The sequence below is a fragment of the Neoarius graeffei genome, chromosome 2 (genome assembly GCF_027579695.1).
Source record: "Neoarius graeffei isolate fNeoGra1 chromosome 2, fNeoGra1.pri, whole genome shotgun sequence".
Taxonomy (NCBI): Eukaryota; Metazoa; Chordata; class Actinopteri; order Siluriformes; family Ariidae; genus Neoarius; species Neoarius graeffei.
Window position 1 is genome coordinate 42,709,192 of NC_083570.1, and position 24,182 is coordinate 42,733,373.

Sequence of the window (24,182 nt, forward strand, 5' to 3'; positions counted from 1 at the left end):
TTTTTTTTTAACAGTGGAACTTTGTGGGAGCTTCTTGCCGATAGATTAGCTTCACACAGGCATCTTCTAATTGTCACAGTACTCACAGGTAACTTCAGACCGTCTTTGATCACCCTGGAGCTGATCACTGGCTGAGTCTTTGCCATTCTGGCTATTCTTCGATCCATTCGAATGGTAGTCTTCTGTTTTCTTCCACGTCTCTCTGGCTTTGCTGTCCATTTTAAAGCACTGGAGATCATTTTAGCCCAGCAGCCCATCATTTTCTGCACTTCTTTACAGTATATGTTTTACCTCTCCAACGTTTTAATCAAAGCACGCTGTTCTTCTGAACAATGTCTGGAACGACCCATGTTTCTCAGGTTTTCAGAGAGAAATGGATGTACAACATGTGCTGGCTTCATCCTTAAATTAGGGCCACCTGACTGACATCTGTTTTTTCACAGAATGAATGACCTCACTAATTGAACTCCACACTGCTATTATTTTGAACACGTCCCTTTCACTTAATTATTCGATTACACAGACTCAGGAGCATGCATATCATGAATGTTGGGTCTGTTGGTTTTCTATGACTCTACTACACCTACTGGTAAATTATTTGCCATGTAGTAATATAATTTCCACCAAAAACAGTGATTGATCTGGTTAGTCGTGTTGGACTGCTATTATTTTGAACACAAGTGTATATACGACAGATGTGTGCACCAATTCTGTTTGCTTTTAACTTGCCTCTGCTTTTGTCTGTTTCAGGCTGGAGGGTTTAATGGAGCTGTATTCTCAGGGATGTGAAAGGTCTTACACTGTTAACAACAGTATTCTACGTACTATTGAGCCTCATTTAAAGGACTTCCAAAAACTTCTACTGGATCCTCCTAAGGTATCGGCCTCACTTCACACAGAGCTAAGAGTGCAAGAAATTAAGACTTCAACTCTTATGAAATGCACCATGTTTCTATTCAGAGAGGATTTTTTTTTTTTTTTTAAATCTACTTTTCCTTTAATTCAATTTTGGTTTTTTTGGTTTTTTAATCCACTTCTCCAATGCAGAAAAGTGCAATACTCACAACTGTTGGTGTTCTGGAGCAGCCGCTGGGGAACGCACGCCTTCATGTGGCCAGGCTGGTGGCCTCTCTGCTGCAGACAAGTGACACCAGCATCTGCCAAGAGCTTTGCAAGCTCAACACCATGGACCTTCTGCTGGTGAGGAGTTCTCTTTTCATATTTACTCTGACTTGATCTCTGGACTCATGGTTTTCTCACTTTATCTCTCCTCTCCTCTCCCCCCCCCCCCCCCCCCCCCCCCCCCCCTTCATTTATCATTTACTGACCACCTCGTTGCTGCTCATTGTGTTTGTGACTTGTATGTTTGTAATGGAAAAGATCATTTGTTATGCAGTTTGAACAAAAGCCTGGAGGCTCTTTTGAGTTTTCCTTTGGAAAATACAGTTCAGCATCATTCTCACTGTGATGTTTTTTTTTGTTTGTTTGTTACAGGACTTATTCTTTAAGTACACCTGGAATAACTTCTTGCACTTTCAAGTAGAGATGTGTGTGACCTCGATTCTGAACCACTCAGCTCACACGAGTCTGCATGCTTCAGTTCTCCCGAACCACGAAGAGAAGCCTGACTCAGACAGCCAGAATAGCAGCACAGATGCACCACATGCGCCCACCCATGATGCCTTGGTGGCCAATGTAATCGCTGCAGCATTTCAACTGTAGTTCTGCTCTACTTTCATGATGGACAGGGAGTTCATGATTTGAAGATTTGTAGTATTTTTCCACCTGACAGCTCAGCTCAGTAAATTGCTCGTAGTCCTCCATACCGTTACTAACTAAGCTCTGGAGCTCTATTCCATGAAACACGACCAAACAAGCCATGCTGAATGGGCTACTTGCGTGAACACTTCCACCCGTAATTGTATGATGGTATTTCCAGTTGGTCGCTGCAAGAGCTTCTGAAGATGAATGTCGGTGACATTCATCTGATGTTTAAAAATACTCACAAAGCCACTACTTTTGCCATAAATACACACCTATGAAGATAAAGTGCCTGTTAACGTGTTTGCTCACAAAGTGTCTTGCTGCTAATAGTGTGTCCTGGTGTCCCATCTACAACAGGATACTGCTCATGATAATAGCATTAGACCCATTAAATTATTACATGGGGAAGCCATGGCCTAATGGTTAGAGAAACAGCTTTGGGACCAAAAGGTTGCTGGTTGGATTCCCTGGACCATCAGGATTGGCTTAAGTGCCCTTGAGCAAGGCACCCCCCCCCCCCCATCCGGCAAGAGTGGTGGCGTACCTTGTCTGATTAGCCAAAGAAAAACTGATGATGCGATTATCAGTTCGGGCATTGAACCCAACCAACTGAACTGACTGACTGAAATTATTATTGTGTGTTTCTTTGACAACTTGTCAGTCTGTCTTTTTTTTTTTTCTTTTAATGTGATTGCATGTTAGCAGTGTTATCACCATGTAAAAGTGTTAGTAATTTAAAAATAATAATAATACAATCCCGATTCCAAAAAAGTTGGGACAAGGTACAAATTGTAAATAAAAACGGAATGCAATGATGTGGAAGTTTCAAAATTCCATATTTTATTCAGAATAGAACATAGATGACATATCAAATGTTTAAACTGAGAAAATGTATCATTTAAAGAGAAAAATTAGGTGATTTTAAATTTCATGACAACAACACATCTCAAAATAGTTGGGACAAGGCCATGTTTACCACTGTGAGACATCCCCTTTTCTCTTTACAACAGTCTGTAAACGTCTGGGGACTGAGGAGACAAGTTGCTCAAGTTTAGGGATAGGAATGTTAACCCATTCTTGTCTAATGTAGGATTCTAGTTGCTCAACTGTCTTAGGTCTTTTTTGTCGTATCTTCCGTTTTATGATGCGCCAAATGTTTTCTATGGGTGAAAGATCTGGACTGCAGGCTGGCCAGTTCAGTACCCGGACCCTTCTTCTACGCAGCCATGATGCTGTAATTGATGCAGTATGTGGTTTGGCATTGTCATGTTGGAAAATGCAAGGTCTTCCCTGAAAGAGACGTCATGTGGATGGGAGCATATGTTGCTCTAGAACCTGGATATACCTTTCAGCATTGATGGTGTCTTTCCAGATGTGTAAGCTGCCCATGCCACACGCACTAATGCAACCCCATACCATCAGAGATGCAGGCTTCTGAACTGAGCGCTGATAACAACTTGGGTCGTCCTTCTCCTCTTTAGTCCGAATGACACGGCGTCCCTGATTTCCATAAAGAACTTCAAATTTTGATTCGTCTGACCACAGAACAGTTTTCCACTTTGCCACAGTCCATTTTAAATGAGCCTTGGCCCAGAGAAGACGCCTGCGCTTCTGGATCATGTTTAGATATGGCTTCTTCTTTGAACCATAGAGTTTTAGCTGGCAACGGCGGATGGCACGGTGAATTGTGTTCACAGATAATGTTCTCTGGAAATATTCCTGAGCCCATTTTGTGATTTCCAATACAGAAGCATGCCTGTATGTGATGCAGTGCCGTCTAAGGGTCCGAAGATCACGGGCACCCAGTATGGTTTTCCGGCCTTGACCCTTACGCACAGAGATTCTTCCAGATTCTCTGAATCTTTTGATGATGATATGCACTGTAGATGATGATATGTTCAAACTCTTTGCAATTTTACACTGTCGAACTCCTTTCTGATATTGCTCCACTATTTGTCGGCGCAGAATTAGGGGGATTGGTGATCCTCTTCCCATCTTTACTTCTGAGAGCCACTGCCACTCCAAGATGCTCTTTTTACACCCAGTCATGTTAATGACCTATTGCCAATTGACCTAATGAGTTGCAATTTGGTCCTCCAGCTGTTCCTTTTTTGTCCCTTTAACTTTTCCAGCCTCTTATTGCCCCTGTCCCAACTTTTTTGAGATGTGTTGCTGTCATGAAATTTCAAAATGTCTCACTTTCGACATTTGATATGTTGTCTATGTTCTATTGTGAATACAATATCAGTTTTTGAGATTTGTGAATTATTGCATTCCGTTTTTAGTTATAATTTGTACTTTGTCCCAACTCTTTTGGAATCGGGGTTGTAGTAATAATAATAATAAGGGACAAAAAGAGGTGTTGGTTGTTATCCAGTGCCTTTCTGTCCCACACATTGGGTCGTATTGTGTGAATTCTGTAGCTGTTCCATTCAAAGAGGAAATGATGAAACGGTCGTGATGTAGGTTTGGTAACCGTCATCTCCTGAGCTCACTCTGAAGTTGTCGAAGCTTGAAGCTGTTCGATTCTGAAGATGCCGTGTAGTGAGGGACACAGCAGTGCTTACTATTTCATTTGTCTTCTGAACGCTTCTTTTCATTGTGTTGAAATTTGAAAACTGCACGATTCCCAAAACGGAAGTGTCTCATAGCCTTTAGTGCAAGTAGCCCATTTGGGTGGTGGTCTTGCCCAGGTATGGGTGGATCAAAAAATAGTGCATGCTGTTAATTAATCAAACAAACTGAAGGATGTCCTGATTTAATGTCTCTGGCTGAAATTGTCTCCACCACAAAACTCTTCGGTAGGAGGCTAGTGTCCTGTCTACCACAGTTTCTTATTTTTGGAAGCCTATTCTTCTTTTTTTTTTTTTTTTTAAGAGGCCAGCAATTTTAAGCAATTATTTTTCATTTTTGTTTATTTACCAACAGTAATAATTTCTTATTGTTATGTAGCTTTAGTTTTTGCATTTCTTCTCCTTAATCCAAGTAAACTCTGCATAGGTTATAACATAATAGGTAGGCACACAACATCCTGCCCAGCTGTTAGACTGTACTCTGGATGAGTGTATGTTGTTGACTTTAAATTGGTTGTTACAGGGTTACTATAAAATCTATGGCCATGAGCTGCTGCTGATTTGTACTGAAGTTTGTCATTGTGCTAATAGTCCAGCCTACGTTTGTGTCTGTGTGTATTATGCAGCTTTTCCAACAGTGTCGCTTGGTGCAAAGGATTCTGGACGCCTGGGAGGAGAATGACAGAATTCAGTATGAGCTGCTTTAGTTTTTCATCACTTTTAATTAATGGTGCATAGTACAGCATAGATGCTGTTTCTGTTGCTGTTGGTTTATGGCCTCTGATCTCTCTAGAGCTGAAGGTGGGACCAGGAGAGGCAACATGGGTCATCTGACTAGAATCGCCAACACTGTGGTTCAGAACCTGGAGAAAGGACATGTCCGGTCTCAGATTAGTGATCTCATTAAAGGTAGATTTACGCGTGTGCGTGTGTGTAGATTGTATAAGGCTTGGGAAGATTACATCATGGTCCAGTAATCTGGCATCATAGCCATCTTTTTCCTCAGAGTTGTGTGCTTGTCCATTCTCTTTTTTTCCCCCATTTGAGGCCAATGTGCTAATTGTTATAAAAACATTTAAAGGAGAACTGAAGTCATTTTTAAACTTTCTTTATTTCTTAATTACCGTGTTATTCAATTGTTTTCGGTTTTAGTAACTTTATCGTGACTCGTATTGGCAACTAATTGCAATTAAATATTAAACTTATCGGCCTATTCGGTTTTTAGCCATGTTGAATTTAGTTCGTTTGGTCCACGGCAGGCGTCGCTTATCCACGCGATCTTCACGAGACTTGTGCGAGACTTCGAAACGTGAAGTGTCAGCCAGGTGTCAGTGCCGCTATTTTGAGAACTGTTTTCCAAACGAAGTATTGTGCAAAAACGAGTTTAAATGACGATTACTGACAACTTTTTTTCAAACATTCCTGATTGCTATCAAAACAAACACAACTTCCGGCTCGATTACATCAGCATTCGAAAGAGTGCGTGCGTCTTTTGACAACGTTGGCAGATGTTGGTCACTTTCCCTGTGTCTGAAATCGCTCCCGAATCACTATATAGCGGGGACGCCATTTTGTAGCGCTGTCCGAAACCTTAGTGAGGATTATTTACACCCTATATAGTGCACTCAAAGTATCCCACAATGCATCACGAAAAGTAGTGTACAACGATGGTCGCTAACCAAAGCAATATATCCCATCATGCATTGCGGTCGTGCTGAAAGAAATCAAATTAAGTCTCAAATTTGATTTAATAAAAGGCAGCAGCAAAGAAGAAAGTATTCAGCCTTGATTTAAACAGAACTGAAAGATGCGGGTACTTTGTATTTATTAATGTGGGAAATACGCTCAGTATAATATATGGATTTATCACAAAAATACATGCATATGTTTATTATTTTGAAAGCCCACCAGCCGACTGATCTGGGACGTTTTAATTGTGCGACAGTAATGACGTAAATACCAGCGTGATGGAGTAGTGTCCGAAAGCGTGTGTATTTTTTTTATTTATTTTTTGTTTGTTTTTTTCTGTCCCTCTGAGTTACATGTCGGTCCTAGGCTCAAGATGCTGGCCTCTTCTGCCCCTTGGACCTGCCTGGTCCATCCTGGTGCCCTGTGTCTGGTTGGAGTCTCATCGCATCACTCCTGTGGAGGGCGGCCCCATGTGGACAGTTGGGGGTCGTGCCTGGAGGACGCTCTGGACTCTTGCAGTGGTGTTTTTGTGGCTGGGGACTGCGGTTGTCGTGAACGGTTTTGCACTCAGGTTTCCGTCGGTGGGGGGTTTATAGCATCAACGAAGCTGACTTTGTTAGGACTGTTAATGTTATAGTCATGTTATCTGTTGTTGCCCGGTTGGGGATGGGTTCCCTTTTAAGTCTGGTTCCTCTTGAGGTTTCTTCCTCGTGTCGTCTGAGGGAGTTTTTCTTTGCCACCGTCGCCACAGGATTGATCATTGGGGATAGATTAGGGATAAAATTTAGTTCATATTTTAAGTCGTTCAAATTCTGTAAAGCTGCTTTGCGACAATGTTTATTGTTAAAAGCGCTATACAAATAACTTTTTTTTTTTCCCATTTTACCAATGAGCTCACTGTATAGTCCTCTTTATAGTAACTCCCTATATAGCGAGTAGTGAACGAGCGAGCGATTTCGGACACGGTTAGATTTCCGCTGTACGTTTTACTTCCGTCCTACGATGTCTCGCGCAGGTCTCAACGAATCTCGTTTAGGGCCATCGCTTTGACATATGGACTGATCTATTACATAGCATATTTCAAACACTCAACTTGCTATAGCAGCGACAAAATGGCGATCAGAAATGCATTCCGATATTTAATAAAATGAGAAATAGAATTTTGATGATAAATTTGCCTTCAGTTCCCCTTTAACAGCAGCAGTTTATCAGCTTGGAGTTAAAAGGAGAGGAATATAAGGAATCTGAGGTGCTGGAGGGCTTTAATTACTTGTGTTTTAGTGATGAGAGAAAAAATTGCTGCTTCTGGAAAAAAATATATATAAACATCCTGATATATTCATTGCAAGCTCACTTATCCATTAGTCAGTTTAAATGAAGGAAAGTTTGTGATCATTTTAGACTTTGCAACATGAGTCCCAAGCCTACAAGTTGTGTGTGGGTGCATTAGAAGGGCATTATTTATAGTGATGTTTTTGGATAGGCAACAACTCTGTTTATTTTCCTCCTCTCTTTTTCTTTCTTGAATATTTGCAGAGCTCCCTGAGGACTGCAGAGGGCGTTGGGAGAGTTTTGTGGGAGAAACCCTTCGAGAAACAAACAGGAGAAACACAGTAGACTTGGTGAGATTATTATTATTGTTGTTATTATTATTACTGGGGCAGATACATTTTTGCAATGCACTATACAAGACAGTGTACATTCAAAGTTATCAAAAGCTTATTTTGAAGCCATTTTGTTCTTTACTGGATATCCTATTATGTCACTTGACATAGCAGTTCTAAAAAAAAAAAAAATTGATCAGACAAGGCACACAGAAGAGCTTACACATTTGCTGTTAAGAATTCTAGTTTCTAAAATTATGCAAATTTCAAATCCTTTAACCAGCCACCCACCGTTTAATCAAACGAGTGATGCACAAACACTTGCATGAAATGGCACAATGAGTGTTGTTGAAACTGAACAAGCCACAGAGACTAGCTAACCAACCCTCGCACCCAAATTGAGTTACTAGTAATCCCATACAGCTGAGCTATAGATTTGGGAGAAATCCTTCAAACTCATTAAAAGTATTTCATCATATGATTTATAAAGGTGTGTTTAAAGGAGATATGCAGAAACCTTTATTTTTAAATACATTTCTGAGTGGATAGTATCTCCATCCTTGACACTCATGCGCTGCATAAATGGGAATAAAAATTAAAATCGACCACAAAGTTGGCATTCGAGCTGCCCCGCTGAGCCAGCCAGCCCTGAGTGCGTGATGCCACAGCAGGAACTGGTTTTAAGGCCGAGGCCTTTGACAGCTATAAACCAAAGCCAGACTCGGCAGGCTAAAGTGGTTGCAATGGCCTCTTCGTTCGGATTTATTGGAGATTCTTCAGATTCCTCAGATAGTAATACATCTGACTGTGATGGTCCTGAAATTGGAGTGTGTGTACGTGCTACTGTTATACACGTAGAACCATATCAGTTCGAACCATCTGAAAGTGAATCCGATAGTAACCCGTCGGCCACGGAGGCCTCCACCTTATGAAATAAAGCCAGAGAACAAAGTCGTCTAGAGAATTGGATGGAATTGAACTGACAGTCTCATGTGACTCTCATTAAAACAGGATAGGCATTATAACTTGTGCAACATATATGTACATGCATGCATTTTCACTGATAAAACATAAAAGGCTAATTAAATAATCAGATGAACTGAGACAATCACATTCTGAAGCAAATTAAATAATCTTATACCGGTAACTTAAATACACAATACAAGTTACATGTATTAATCTAAATGCAGGTAAACGACGAGTGTTGAGAGTGAAATGAGAGTTGCATCTTACCCATCTGCGTTCTCGCTTCTTGAAGGCCGATCTTGTGGCCAATTGTTTTTGAAACAATCTGACTTTTAGTTAATTCGCTTCTTCCACGTAAGAGCGAGATATTGCTGCTGAGGCACACATATCCAGCGGGGGGGGAAGCATATCCAGTGGAGAAATCTGACGACTGGTCCACTCATTCTCCATTTTCTCCACACGGAGTACTCCGCCATTACTGCTCGGCTCACACTCCGGGAGAACTGGTGCGACTGAACTTGCTTTCCTTTTCTTGTAGTTTTCTTTTCCTTTAATTGTTGGTACTGCACCCTCTTTCAATATGGGCTTATAGCCAACACTCCTCAACAGATCAGAGGTTTCGTACAAGTCATCAGTAAAATGTGCCCGTGAATTTCTCGCAAAACGCATCCAAATCTTTGCAGTTTGAACATTCTTGGGCCTTGAATGCAACATAAATCCACCTTCTGTCGTGTTGTTCCACCCATCTACGTGGCATGGCGATAAATTAGCTCAAAATGGAGGATCAAAGTTGCAGTTAGTTCTGTGTGTTCGTATAGCGGAAATGGCGATGAGACTGATAGCCTTCCTGCTGTGATTTCCCAGATGTCAAGGTCGTTCACTCAGACCGCTACCTATGTGAATCGTTTTAATCATAAAAATTACTATTTTCGATTTGTTAACGCTTAAAACTATTCCTATGCCATTCTTGAGGTCTCAAAGCATTTATAAACAAAAAGTGAGGCCATGGTTCTGCGTATCTCCTTTAAGTACCAGTTCATCTGTCATTACTGGTTTTGCCCCATGCTGTGTCTTACCTTGTTACAGGTCAGCACACACAACCTGCATTCTTCTAGTGAAGATGATGACGTGGAGAACCCTTTTCCCAATGATCTGTCTATCCAACAGGTATAGTCAATGGTTGTGTTTGCAAACAAACACTGTGACCAGTGTCATCCAGAATGGTAAAATATAAGGTGCTGATCTTCGTGACATGACTAAAAGCTCTGTTCATTATTACCTTTTTATCATCTAGGCATTCTCTGATTATCAGATTCAGCAGATGACTGCTAACTTTGTAGATCAGTTTGGCTTCAATGATGAGGAGTTCAGTGAACATGATGAAAATATCAAGTGAGTTTCTGTTCTGACTCAGTTTTTTTTTCTAAGTTTAATTCTGTATTATTATTATTATTATTATTGGCACAAACATGACAGAACACTATTATTCTTATTCAGATTTTTAGGTGTCCAAGCACTGAAGGTTAGGATTGTTGGGGGGCAAGGATGTAGTGTTTGGACTCCAGTTGTTTTTATTAGGGATTTTTTTTCTTCCTCTTCTTTTTCCTCTGTCAAAACTGATCACGTAAAGCATGGATGGTACAGGCATGAAACTTGGTCAATTAGATGGTATTCGTGACTGCTGCTCAGACAAGAGAGATGAGCCTAATTTGCCTAATGGTGGCACTATAGTGAAGAGTTTTACATTTTGGCTCCTATCTTGTGAATGGTAAGTTGTACCAAAAAAAAGCCCTCAAGGACAATTAAGGTTACTTTAACTTTGATTTTGAGCTAATTTGCATAAGCAGCAAAACTTACTTTTGTGAACTAATCCTGTGATTTTTATCCAATATTCAAGAAATTGATGCCAAATCAGTTGGCAAAGTCTAAACCTCAGTTATCAAAGACATCTAAGACTTCTAAACAGTCTGGCTGCTGCATGGGTTTACACAAAATTTGAAAGAGATGTTAAGGATAAGAAGGCCTCTATGTGCTAATCTGTGAGTGGACTTTTAATTATAAACTACTTAAAAATTGGCCATCAGCAAATCAGGTTCCAGCAGGTATTTATTAACAGGGTTACCACTGAACTATAGTCATGAAACTTTTAGACCCTAAAATCTAGCATATCTCTTTTAGAAATGGGGTGTGGAGTGAAAATGTAATGTCCTGATTCTGTGACGTATGTCATATTTAAAAAAAAAAAAAAAAAAGCCTTTTGCCTTATTTAACCCAATGGACTTATTTAACTCAATGGACAAACCCCAATTCCAGAAAAGTTGGGATATTTTCAAAATCCAATAAAAACAAAAATCTGATTTGTTCATTCACATAAACCTTTATTTAACTGACAAAAGTACAAAGAAAAGCTTTTCAATAGTTTTACTGACCAACTTAATTGTATTTTGTAAATATAAATGAAATTAGAATTTGATACCTGCAACATACAAAAATAAAAGTCGGGACAGCGGCATTATCATCATTGTATTATCTCGCCTTTCGTTTAATGACACTTCTTAATCATATGGGAACCGAGGATATGAACTGCTGTAGTTTTGCATTCTTGCTTGATGCAAGACTTCAGCTGCTCAGCAGTCCGTGGACACTTCTGTCTGGTTCTGCCATACATTCTCAATAGGAGACAGATCTGGACTGGCAGCAGGCCAGTCAAGCACACGCGCTCTGTCTACAAAGCCACGCTGTTGTTGCCCGTGCAGAATGAGGCCTGGCACTGTCCTGCTGATGATAGCATGGACTTCCCAGAAACGGACCTTGCCTTGATGGCAACATATGTCTGTCTCTCTCAAATTCCAATATACACCTCTGCATCAATGGTACCTTCACACACACATGCCATGGGCACTGATACCCCCCATGCCATTACAGATGCTGGCTTTTACACCTTTCTCTGATCACAAACTGGATGGTCATGTTCACCTTTTGGCACTGAGAACTCGACAGCCGATTTTCCTGAAAACAAGCTGAAATGTGGACTTGTCTGACCACAGCACAGGTTTCCTCTGTCTTTTGGTCCATCTGGGATGAGTTCGGACCCAGAGAAATCATCAGCGTTTCTGCATAGAATTGTTGAATGGCTTTCTTATTGCATAATACAGTTTCAGGTTGCATTTATGGATGCAACAGCTGACTGTTTTTTTCCAAAGTACTCCTGAGCCCATGTGGCGATATTTGTCACATTAGCATGATAGTTTCTCAGGCAGTGCTGCCTGTGGACTCAGAGGTCACACACGTTCGACAGTGGTTTGCGACCTTGTCCTTTATGCACCGAGATGTCCTGAATCTTTTCACAATATTATTTACTGTAGATTTTGAAACGCCTAAAATCTTGAGTTGAGATGTTTTTATGCCTCCGCCACCATAAGGTGCAGGAGGCATTGTTTTCGGGTTGTCCGTCTGTCCGTCCGTGCATGTGTCTGTCCGACCCGAAACCTTGTGAACACGATATCTCAAAGGCTAATGAAAGGAATTTCACCAAACTTTCACCATTTGTATGCTTTGGGACAAACATGAACTGATTAGATTTTGAGATCAAAAGGTCTAAGGTCAAGGTCACTGTGAGGTCAAATGTCTGTCCGAAAGCCTTGTGAACACAATATCTCCAAGGCAAATGAAAGGAATTTCACCAAACTTTCACCATTTGTGCATTTGGGGACAAAGATAAACTGATTAGATTTTGAGATCAAAAGGTCTAAGGTCGACTTGTCCAGGGCGTACCCCGCCTTTCGCCCGTAGTCAGCTGGGATAGGCTCCAGCTTGCCTGCGAACCTGTAGAACAGGATAAAGCAGCTAGAGATGATGAGATGAGGTCTAAGGTCAAGGTCACTGTGAGGTCAAATGTCTGTCCGAAAACCTTGTGAACACAATATCTCCAAGGCTGATACATGTAATTTCACCAGGTCAAGATTACTGTGAGGTCAAATGTCCATCCCCAAATCACAACTTAATAAGGCGTGTAGTCTACCGGGCGGAGGCATCCCCATCGATGCCGTTGGCGTCGAGTTCGATCTAGTTGAATTGACTAGCAATTCTCTCACAAATTGTCACAAACGAGTAAGCCATGACTCATCCTTGCTTGCAAAGACTAAGCCTTTGGTGCATGCTCCTTTCATACCCAATCATGACACCCTTACCTGTTACCAATTAACCTGCTTATTGTGGAATCTTCCAAAATGGTGTTACCATTTATATGTTAAAAACTTTTCAGTTTTATTTTGCCTCTGTCCCATCTTTTTTTTTTTTTTTTTTTGAGTGTGTTGCAAGCATCAAATTCTAACTTTTATTTATATTTACAAAATACAATTAAGTTGGTCAGTAAAATATTTTCTTTGTACTTTTGTCAGTTAAATAAAGGTTCACATGAATTAACATCACAGATTTGTGTTTATTGCATTTTGGAAAATATCCCAACTTTTCTGGAAATGGGGTTTGTAAGATCACTTGCATAATATGTGAAATTATCTTTTGTGATCTCATCCTAGGATTTTGGGCATACTTTCACAAGATTGGTGTCAAAATACTCAAGAGTCTAAAACTCAGTAATTGTCCAAAAGATGTTGAAATTTCTAAGCATTATGGCTGCCACATGTCAATCAATCCTAGCAAGGTGGAGCTTGATTTACTCAAAAAGCTGAAATTCAGGATTGCTTGGGTGTATTCACCAACTTTGAACACCTTAAACACCATGTTGAGTGCAAGGTTTTGAGGAATACTGCAAGGATTGGGACATGGTCAACCCTAGGGGGCAGAGCCAAGTTTAAATAACTTTTGCAGAATCAGTAAGTCTGAATTGCGCACATAAATAAGGATATAACTTGTATAATAAGGTGTCCAATTCTTTCTTGGTCTGATTCACTGACTCGAGCCATAAAAAAAAATTCCTTTTGTTGTAGTTAGCCCAGGTCACACAAAATTAAAATCATTTTGGATAATATGCAAAACCCATGGGCTTGCAACCGAACAAGTCCTGGTGTGGTCTGCCTCGATGCCTGGCCCTGGGATCCACAGTTTCTACAGTCGAGTCATTGCTGATCACCAATGTCTGATCCTTTATGTTGATGATTCACCTTTGAACATCACATCCATAAGCTAATGGCCAGCAAACTAAACTCCTCCGTGACTGGCATGATGAGTTATTCTGTCAGCCAGCTGTTAAAACTTAACAACTATGCTATTCCATCGTGCATATCAATTATTAAACAACTTGGATTCCTTTGCTGGCCCTGTTGCATTCACAGAAGCGCCTGTAGGAAGTTTGTTTACTTCCGGGTTGGTCACATCATCCCGTCCTTCTGGTCAGCTGCGCACACTGTTGCACCTTCGACATGTCGTCAGAGCACTGTTGCTCTTCAGACTAGTAGCACTAGTTTCCATGACAACACCATTCACGGAGTGGGATGGAAAATGTGGAGTGGATTTCGGTCTACTTCGGCCAATACAGAGACCCACTGCCTCATTTAATATCAAAATTGAACTGTTTAATGCACAATCTCTCACAAATAAATCTTGCTTCATACACAACCATATTCTGGATAGGTGTTTGGACTTGATGTGCCTTATGGAAACCTGGCATCCCAATTGAAACCTGTCCTCCTGGCTATTGCTATCTCCAGAAAGCCCGCAGCACAGGTCGTGGTGGTGGACTGTCAGTCATTTACCACAATGATCTGGATTTGTCTCCTCTGCCCCTGCCAGACCTATCTTCTTTTGAATGCCTGGTATTTAAATGTAAGCCCCCTTTCCCCATGACAATACTTCTCATTTACCGGCCACCCAAACCAAACCCATATTTCATCTCTGAGATGAGCAACCTTCTTTCAACATTCAGTATAACCTCTGCCAATATTATAATACTTGGAGATATGAGCATCCATATCAATACCCCCTCCTGTTTTTTGCAGTTGAATTCCTCAATTATTGGATTGTTTTAACCTAGGACAATTTGTTGATGTCCCCACACACACCAAGGGGCATACTCTTGATCTGATCATCATTGACTCTGCCCCTCTCAGCAGTCTACTTGTGTACAATCTGGGTGTCTGACCACAAGGCTGTCTCCATGGAGTTGCCATTATCAAGCCCAAATGCAAAATCTGCTTTAGAAAATTGAATAACATCAACCCAGAAATTGACAGTTGATCTCCAGCATGTTCTTCATACAGACTTTTTATTAGCCAATTAGACAGTGGATTTCTACAGTAAAATCTTGAGCAGCATTCTGGATTTCCATGCTCCTGTTAAAACCAGAATCGTCACCTTCTCCCGCTCTGCCCCCGGTTCACCAGTGAGCTACGGAAAATGAAGGGAAATGGGCGTGCTCTCGAACAGCGTTATCAAGCATCAGGTCTTGCAGTCCTCAAGCTAGCATATTGGGAACATCAAAAGGCCTACTCAAAATCCCTTAGAGAGGCACAGTCACGGTTCTACTCAAACGTTATCAAAAATAGTACTGGGAATTCCAAGCAACTATTTTCCACTGCCAATCATCTCCTCAAACCACTTCACTTACAGAAACTACAGAAGAGCGCTGTAATAACCTTTTATGGCCTTCTTCAAAACAAAAATTGACTTAATTCGTTCTGTCCTTTCTGGTTCTTACACTCTACCTGTCCTAACTGCCTACTCACAGTTTGAGATCTCCCAGGCCCTTAACTGCTTTCCAGAAATTTCACAGCAAGAGGTTGAAGATATCATCAGGAGAATGAAACCCTCCATCTGTGCCCTTGACCCCTTTCCTACAGCCTTAGTGAAAGCAAAGATCTCTGCCATAAGTCCCTTGATCCACCACTATAATAAACCTTTCCCTTCAGGCTGGCTATGTTCCATCTCCTTTAAAAGCCACATCAGACCACTTCTCAAAAAAAAAAAAAACCCACTCTTGATCCAGAAATTTTTGCCAATTACAGGCCCATTTCCAATCTCCCATTCCTCTCCAAAGTACTGGGGAAAAGTAGTTGCTGCCCACCTTCAGGACCACCTTATGCATAACCTTTTTTGAAAAATTGTAGTCTGGTTTCCACTCTGCCCACAGCACAGAAACAGCTCTGGTTAGAGTTACAAGCGACCTACTGATGGCAGCTGATGCTGGCTCACCTTCCCGCCTTATTCTTCTTGATTTGTCTGCTACATTCAATACTGTTGACCATGGTATACTCCTCAGCCAGTCACATCCAACCATTGGACTTGCTGGCACGGCCCTTAACCGGTTCAAATCTTATCTCGCTGATGGAACTGAGTACATTTCCTTTGGAAATGCAAGATCCTGGGCACACACAGTCACCTGCGGGGTCCCTCAGGGGTTAGTCCTTGGCCTCATCTTGTTCACTTTATACGTCCTCCCCCTTGGTCATGTCATAATGGAATTTCATTTCATTGCTATGCTGATGACCCACAACTTAAAATAAAAACAGATACACATTCCTCTGCATTTTCGCCATCGTCGTCATCATCCTCTCTAGCTACACACACTGCCTGTCTGGAGGAGATAAAGGTGTAGATGAATCACAACTTTCTCCAGCTGAACAGCTCCAAAACTGAAGCAGTCTTGGTTGGGACCCCACACCAGATCCAGTCGTCCTCCATAACCAGCATTACGTTCTCTGATCATAACAGTCCCATCTTCTCATTAGTCACCAACCTTGGTGTAAAATTTGACCCTCAACTCACCTTTGAAGCCCATATCAAACATCTTTGCAAGATTTGTTTTCACCATCTCAGAAATATTGCCAAACTCTGTCCCACTCTCACCTTATCAGATGCTGAAAAGTTGCTCCACACTTTTGTCTCCTCCAGGCTGGATTACTGCAATGCACTTCTCATTGAGATTCCTAGCAAGAGTCTTCAAAGACTACAATATATTCAGAACAGTGCTGCAAAGATCCTGATGAGTGTGAAAATATGAACACGTCACACCCATTCTCCGTTCACTTCACTGGCTCCCTGTCTCTGCCAGAATTGAATACAAGGTCTCCCTTCTTACTCAGCAGTGCATCTATGGAAATGCCTCATCTGTCTGAAAGAATTATTCACCCCACTAACCTCAACACGATCCCTCCACTCTACTCACTCAAATCATCTCCACCACCCCAAGACTAAGCTCAGAACAATGGGTGATCGAGCCTTCTGTTATGATGCCCCTTGCCTATGGAATGCCCTCCCTGACCATCTGAGGGCACCGCAGACTACAGAGTTTTAAAAAAAGGACTTGAAACATTTCTTTTTAGCAGAACATATGACTCTTAATTATGCTTTATTTTTATTCCTTATTTTGTTTGTCTTTTTAATGATGTCTCTTTTGTAGCACTTTGAAATTTGCTTTAAATGTAAAGTGCGTTACAAATAAAATGCATTATTATTATTATTATTATTATTATTATTATTATCACCACCACCACATGGTATGTTTAAACCTGTTTGATGTTGGAATGGTTAGATGGGCCTAGTTGGCCTCAATGGTGGTGCTGTAGCAGAGTTTTACATTTTGGCCAATTTCTTATGAACTGTGTCTGATAAATTTTTTTCTTTCAGCATTCTTTCAAACAAAAAAAGCCTCAGTAATATGATTTAACTCTGCTGACTTCGATTTTTTTTTTTTGGCATAATATGTGAATTTTTATGAATTAGTCCTGGGATTTTTGGCTTCTCTTCACATAATTGGTGTCAGCAGCATATTTAGATTAGATTAGATAAAACTTTATTGATCCCTTTGGGAGGGTTCCCTCAGGGAAATTAAGATTCCAGCAGCATCATTACAGAGAAAAGAAATAGAGAAAAACTTCTAGATAAATTAAAATAAATTAAGTATTTACATATACAAATATAAAAAGAATAAGATATGGGGAAGAGAGGAAGGGGGGAGGAGGAAAAATAAAAAAAAAAGGAAAAGGAAGGGGGAGAAGGGGGGGCGGCAGGAGGGATATTGCACTTTATATTGCACATTGTCTGGTGTTGCTTATTGTTAGGCTAGGCTACTGCTCCTTCCTGTCCTCTGTCCTCCTGTTACCCTTCCTCCCCCCCAGAGAAGAGTTGTACAGTCTGATGGCATGAGGGACAAAGGAGTTTTTGAGTCTGTTAGTCCTGCACTTGGGAAGGAGCATTCTGTCACTGAACAGGCTCCTCTGGTTGCTGATGATGGTGTGCAGAGGGTGACTGGCATCGTCCATGATGTTCAATAGTTTGTCCATAAACCTCTGCCACCATCACCAGAGAGTCCAGCTTCATGCCGACCACAGAGCTGGCCCGCCTGATCAGTTTGTCCAGCCTGGATGTGTCCTCCTTGGATGTGCTACCCCCCCAGAACACCACGGTGTAAAACAGGACACTGGCGACCACAGACTGATAGAACATCCACAGGAGTTTCCTGCAGATGTTAAAGGACCGCAGCCTCCTAAGGAAGTATAGCCTGCTCTGTCCCTTCCTGTATAAGTGATTGGTGTTACAAGTCCAGTCCAGCTTGTTGTCCAGCCACAGCCCGAGGTACTTGTAGGAATCCACAGCCTCCACCTCGACTCCCTCGATCAGAACTGGTCGTGACCTTGGTCTGGACCTCCCAAAGTCAATGACCAGCTCCTTGGTTTTCGAGGTGTTGAGCTGCAGATGGTTCCTGTTGCACCACACAGCAAAGTCCCTCACCAGGCTTGTATACTCCTCCTCTCTGTCGTTACTGAGGCATCCAATGATGGCTGTGTCATCAGCAAACTTCTGAATGTGACATAGCTCCGAGTTGTAGCAGAAGTCCACGGTGTACAGGGTGACAAGAAGAGGGGCCAGCACCGTGCCCTGGGGTGCTCCGGTGCTGTTAATCACAGTGTCAGACGTGATGTCCTTCAGCTTGACGTACTGCGGCCTGTCGGTGAGGTAGCTGGAGATCCAGGTGACCAGGCAGGGGTCCACTCACATCCTGTTCAGTTTGTCCTGAAGCAGTAGGGGCTGGATGGTGTTGAAGGCACTCGAGAAGTCTAAGAAGAGGATCCTCACTGTGCCATTTCCCTTATCCAGATGCGAGTGGGCTCAGTGTAGCAGGTACAGGATGGCGTCTTCTACATCAACACCTGCCCGGTACGCAAATTGCAGACAGTCCTGGGCATGTTGTCCCTGGGGTCTGAGGAGGCTGAGGAAGAGCCGCTCCAACGTCTTCATCAGATGTGAAGTGAGTGCCACCGGTCGGAAGTCGTTCAGCTCGCTGGGCCGATTCTTTTTGGGAACTGGAATGATGCATGATGTCTTCCAGAGGGTGGGCACTCTCCCCAGCTGCAGGCTGAGGTTGAAGATGTGTTGGAGTGGTTCACCCAGTTCAGCAACGCAGGTCTTCAGTAGTCGGGGACACAACTTGTCCAGGCCTGTTGCTTTCCTGGGGTGAAGCTTCCACAGTTGACCTCTGACCTGATCTGCAGTAATGCATGGAGGAGTCTGTGTTGAGATGGGGGAGGAGGAGGGGGCTGCTGTGATGACTGGGGGAGGTGTGTTGAGGGAAGGAGGAGAGATGGCTGCAGTGAGGGAGAGGGTGGGGGGGACGTGGGCTGGTTGAACCGGTTGAAGAAGTCATTCAACTCATTCGCCCTCTCCACTGTCCCCTCAACGACTCTGGTCTTTGTATTGTGGCCTGTGATGGTTTTCACACCTTCCCAGACCTCCCTCATGCTGTTCTCCTTCAGCTTCTGCTCCATCTTTCTCCTGTAGCTGTCCTTGGCTTCCCTCATGCAGCGTTTTACCTCCTGGTGTGCTGCTTTAATCGCCTCCCTATCCCTGCTCCTGAAGGCGGCCTTCTTCCTGTTGAGGACAGCTTTGACTTCCTGTGTTACCCATGGCTTGTTAATAGGGTAACACCGTACAGTCTTAGTGGGGGAGACCATGTCTGCACAGAAGTTGAGGTAATCTGTCAGACAATGTGTCAGCCCCTCTATGCCCTCACAGCACACCCCAGTCTGTGATGTCGTAGCAGTCCCTGAGGGCATCTTCCATTTCAGGGGACCACCTCCTGATGGAGTTAGTTGTTGCAGGCTGCCTTTGGACCAGGGGGGTGTACTTCGGCTGTAGACAAACCAGGTTGTGGTCAGACTTCCCTAGTGGGGGGAAGGGTGTGACTCTGTATGCATCCCTCACATTAGCATACAGCAAGTCAATTGTCCTGTTGTTCCTTGTTGGACGATCCACAGCCTGGTAAAAAGCAGCCAAAGTAGAGTCCAAAGTAGCGTGATTAAAGTCCCCAGAAATTATGATAAATGCCTCAGAGTGCTGTGTCTGCCCTTGGAGGGATGTAAACACAGATGGTGATCACGTGACTGAACTCCCTCGGCAGATAATATGGCTGCAGACTAACTGCTAGCAGCTCCATGTCCGGGCAACATAAAACTGTCTTTACGGAGATATGTCCCGGGTTACACCAGCGGTTGTTAACATAAATGATGAGTCCCCCACCTTTGCTTTTCCCGCATGTGTTAGTGTCTCTGTCGGCTCTCACAGCAGTGAATCCCTGCAGGTCCACGTTAGCATCCAGTACAAGGTGCGTTAGCCGTGTCTCCGTAAAGATAAACAAGCTGCTCTCACGGTAAATCCGCTGGTTGTTCAGAGCGGAAAGCTCGTCGACCTTGTTCGGCAGCGAGTTCACATTCCCCATGATAATGGAGGGAATGGATGGTTTGCTGCGCTGCCGGTTGTCTGCTAGCCTAGCCTTTAGCTTAGCCCCGGCTTTGCAGCCCCTGGGTCTCCTCCTCAGCTCCGCCAGGATGGGGTGTTATATCCCGGCTTGTCCCATTGTTTTCAGGGCCAGCAGCTCCTCTCTCGAATAAGCGAGAAAATTGGCTCCTGGTTGCGTGTTAGTTAAAAATATTCATGGGATATGAAGAAAAATACACTGTCTTCGTAAGAAGAGCAGAAAAGTAAAAAAAAAAAGTGGAAAAAAAGTTGTTTAAAGAGCTAAAAACTACAGAGCTACTGGAGAGGCAGCTGTCTCCACAGCGCCATATATAATAGAAGCAATTAGCATTGAGATATTATCACAAAGCATGTAGTATACTGACTTATGGCCACTTTATTGTTCTATGCAACTTGGAAATATTTATTGTTATTGGAAGGTTCTGGGTTCGAGCCCAGTGGCCAACAGGGGCCTTTCTGTGTGGAATTTGCATGTTCTCCCCGTGTCTACGTGGGTTTCCTCAGGGTGCTCCGATTTCCCCCATAGTCTAAATATATGCAAGTTAGGCTAATTGGTGGCTCTAAATTGACCGTAGGTGTGAACATGAGTGTGAATGGTTGTTTGTCTCTGTGCCAACCCTGTGATGATCTGGCGACTTGTCCAGGATGTACCCCACCTCTCGCCCATAGTCAGCTGGAATATGCTCCAGCTTGCCCACGACCCTGCACAGGACAAGCGGTTATGGATAATGGATGTGGTGATGGTGGTGGTGGAGTAGTAGTAGTAGTAGCAGCAGCAGCACATACTGGGAATATCAGTATTTGAATATTTCTGGTACCAAGCTGCAAAAGACCTCCAACGTTCTTAAGTCTCTTCAGAAAGAACAGATGTTACTGTGCCTTCAAGTTTTCTTTATTTTCATATGATTCCAGAATACAGAGTGTACAAAAACAATACAATTCTTGTGGGTGACTTGAGTCCATGATTAGACTGGGCTGTTGTCCATCATGTGGAAAGTCTGATTCTGTGCAGATGATTTTAATGCAGTTCTCACTGTCCTGTGAAGGAGTTTTTGGTCGTATGTTCTCAGGTTGCTAAATCACACAGATTTACACCCAGTTAGGAAACTTTCTATTCTGCATCAGTAACAGTTGACCCTAGTTGCAGCGTTTTGTCCCAAAGCTCTTGCGTCTCCTCAGGTGGTGATGGATGATGATTCTCCAGGATTCTGCCAGAGAAGGGAGCTTGCATGCGTTGACTGACTCGTTAAATGTTGTCAGTGTCTATTAACTGCAATGTGGTTCTGCTGGGTTGGAGCGCCACAGGTATAGCTGACCTTAGTGTTGTTAAACCAAGCACACCAGGTAATGAGTTCATCAGGGAGTGAGGTTGGGCTTTGTGCAGTATAGAGGGGTGGGTTCAAAATTGTCTGTAGTTCTTGTCAACCATGATGTTCAGAGCTAGTGTAGTGCTCTGTAAGCTTTTGGAAGACTGTATGGATTTCTGCTGCATGGCCCAAATATAGCTTTACTTTAAGGGAATAAATAGTAAACGGTTCACCAATAAGTCATAAAACTTTTAAATGATTAGTACTTACTCATCACCTCCTGATACTGTGTCATCTCTCGACACATCTCACTCTTAATTTCTGTTTTGCTTTCAGTGCTACTTTTGATCGAATTGCTGAGATTAACTTCAGTATTGATGCAGATGATAATAGTGTAAGTGTCTGGAGCTGGTAGTCAAGCATATACTTTTAAATTGGATTGTGTTTGATAAATGATAATGCATGTTTGGGAATGCCCTTGTATATAATTATAGGCCAATGCTGCTGCCTTTGAAGCTTGCTGTAAAGAGAGAATACAGCAGTTTGATGACTGTGAAGAGGAAGAAGACATTTGGGACGATAAAGAGATCAGCTATGCAACTCAAGTGAAATCCCGATCTAGGTATACAACTTTTGCTATATAGGAATAAAATGGCAAACATTTTGAGGACGTTTGTGTTCAAATTGTGAATCTTGATTCTGCAAGTAATGACCGAGTGATAACACGTCTTTTTTTTTTTTCTTTTTCTTTTCCCTGTTAGGTTTGGCGTGCCTTTATCTTCAGGAAGCTCACCTAAAGGTTCTGTGAGGAATGGGAAGCGGGGCTGCGGGTCAGCCAGAGAGGATGAAGATGAGGAAGGGGAGAATCAGGTCTCTACTCAAGCAGCAACCAGCACAAAACACCCCATACCACAGACTCCACAGAGTAAGTATTCTTCTCAACTGCCCCATCAAACACATTTGTTATTCTTTCTGACTTGTTTGTTACTTCAGTGCAAATCTCAGACAGCACTCATTTGAGGTGCATCTCTTAAGGTCCTGTGTGTGCAGCTGATTTCAAAGAAGCAAAGGAGGCTGCCTGGGGCTCTGCTTCCAACCAGGCCAACGAGGAGCATCATGGTACAGGATGGGCTAATTTCACAGAGTTTCAACCTTTTTGCAGGTAACCTGGGCATGGGACTAAACTGTATAACCTGTTGATAACCTTAACCCAATTCACACCAGACGCAGTGCATGCAACAGGTCAAGATTGAATTCAATCCAATTTTAAAAAGTTTCAGTCCACACAGACTTCTTCACAGGCATCAGATCATCAAAGTACAGCTTGTATGTGATGCTGCCCGTGTTGTACACTTTGAGTTGATTGTTTTTCCACTTGTGCATATGAGTGAAGTGTAAACGCCATAGAAGCCCACTGAAATATCAAATGCACACTTGTAAAAAGTTGTTTTATTCAGCATGAAAATTATAATCTGCATCCTGAGTGAGCAACCTGTATCCTGAGTGATACAAAATGTCTGTATACTATGAGGTTGGTGATTTCACACTAAAGCCTGACAGTTCTCTGTGAAACCTGGCTCACCTTCCCTCCTCATTCTTCTTGATTTGTCTGCTGCATTCAATACTGTTGACCATGGTATACTCCTCAGCCAGTCACATCAAACCATTGGACTTGCTGGCACGGCCCTTAACTGGTTCAAATCTTATCTTGCTGACGGAGCAGAGTACATTTCCTTTGGAAATGCAAGATCCCGGGCACACACAGTCACTTGCGGGGTCCCTCAGGGGTCAGTCCTCGGCCTCATCTTGTTCACTCTATATGTGTTCCCCCTTGATCATGTCATAATGGAATTTCATTTCATTACTATGCTGATGACCCACAACTTTAAAATAAAAACAGATACACGTTCCTCTGCATTTTCGCCATCGTCGTAATCATCCTCTCTAGCTACACACTCTGCCTGTCTGGAGGAGATAAAGGTGTGGATGAATCACAACTTTCTCCAGCTGAACAGCTCCAAAACTGAAGCAGTCTTGGTTGGGACCCCACACCAGATCCAGTCGTCCTCCATAACCAGCATTTACGTTCTCTGATCATGACATTCCCATCTCCTCATTAGTCACCAACCGTGGTGTAAAATTTGACCCTCAACTCACCTTTGAAGCCCATATCAAACATCTTTGCAAGATTTGTTTTCACCATCTCAGAAATATTGCCAAACTCTGTCCCACTCTCACCTTATCAGATGCTGAAAAGTTGTTGGTCCACACTTTTGTCTCCTCCAGGCTGGATTACTGCAATGCACTTCTCATTGGGATCCCTAGCAAGAGTCTTCAAAGACTACAACATATTCAGAACAGTGCTGCAAAGATCCTGATGAGAGTGCGAAAATATGAACACATCACATCACCAACCTCATAGTATACAGACATTTTGTAATTCAACTACCGGTTGCTCAATCAGGATACAGATTATAATTTTCTTGCTGAAAAAAAACAAAACTTATGCTTATTTCTTGGAATGGAAATTTGAGAAAAATGGACGTTTGCCTAACTCCATGCTAAAAAAC

At 42.5% G+C, this 24,182-nt stretch overlaps 1 protein-coding gene across 3 annotated transcripts in view; it reads left to right on the plus strand.

Moving 5' to 3' along the window:
• Positions 1 to 24,182, plus strand: part of ppp6r2a (protein phosphatase 6, regulatory subunit 2a) — a 136,180-nt gene that overhangs the window by 90,193 nt on the left and 21,805 nt on the right. For all 3 annotated transcript variants that reach the window (XM_060914264.1, XM_060914265.1, XM_060914266.1), the window contains 12 exons: positions 751 to 877; positions 1,048 to 1,200; positions 1,495 to 1,695; positions 4,964 to 5,028; positions 5,131 to 5,246; positions 7,563 to 7,648; positions 9,683 to 9,763; positions 9,891 to 9,988; positions 21,949 to 22,006; positions 22,107 to 22,234; positions 22,374 to 22,537; positions 22,648 to 22,774. In XM_060914264.1, the coding sequence (XP_060770247.1) occupies positions 751 to 877; positions 1,048 to 1,200; positions 1,495 to 1,695; positions 4,964 to 5,028; positions 5,131 to 5,246; positions 7,563 to 7,648; positions 9,683 to 9,763; positions 9,891 to 9,988; positions 21,949 to 22,006; positions 22,107 to 22,234; positions 22,374 to 22,537; positions 22,648 to 22,774 (1,404 nt within the window). The remainder of the gene's footprint in view (positions 1 to 750; positions 878 to 1,047; positions 1,201 to 1,494; positions 1,696 to 4,963; positions 5,029 to 5,130; positions 5,247 to 7,562; positions 7,649 to 9,682; positions 9,764 to 9,890; positions 9,989 to 21,948; positions 22,007 to 22,106; positions 22,235 to 22,373; positions 22,538 to 22,647; positions 22,775 to 24,182) is intronic.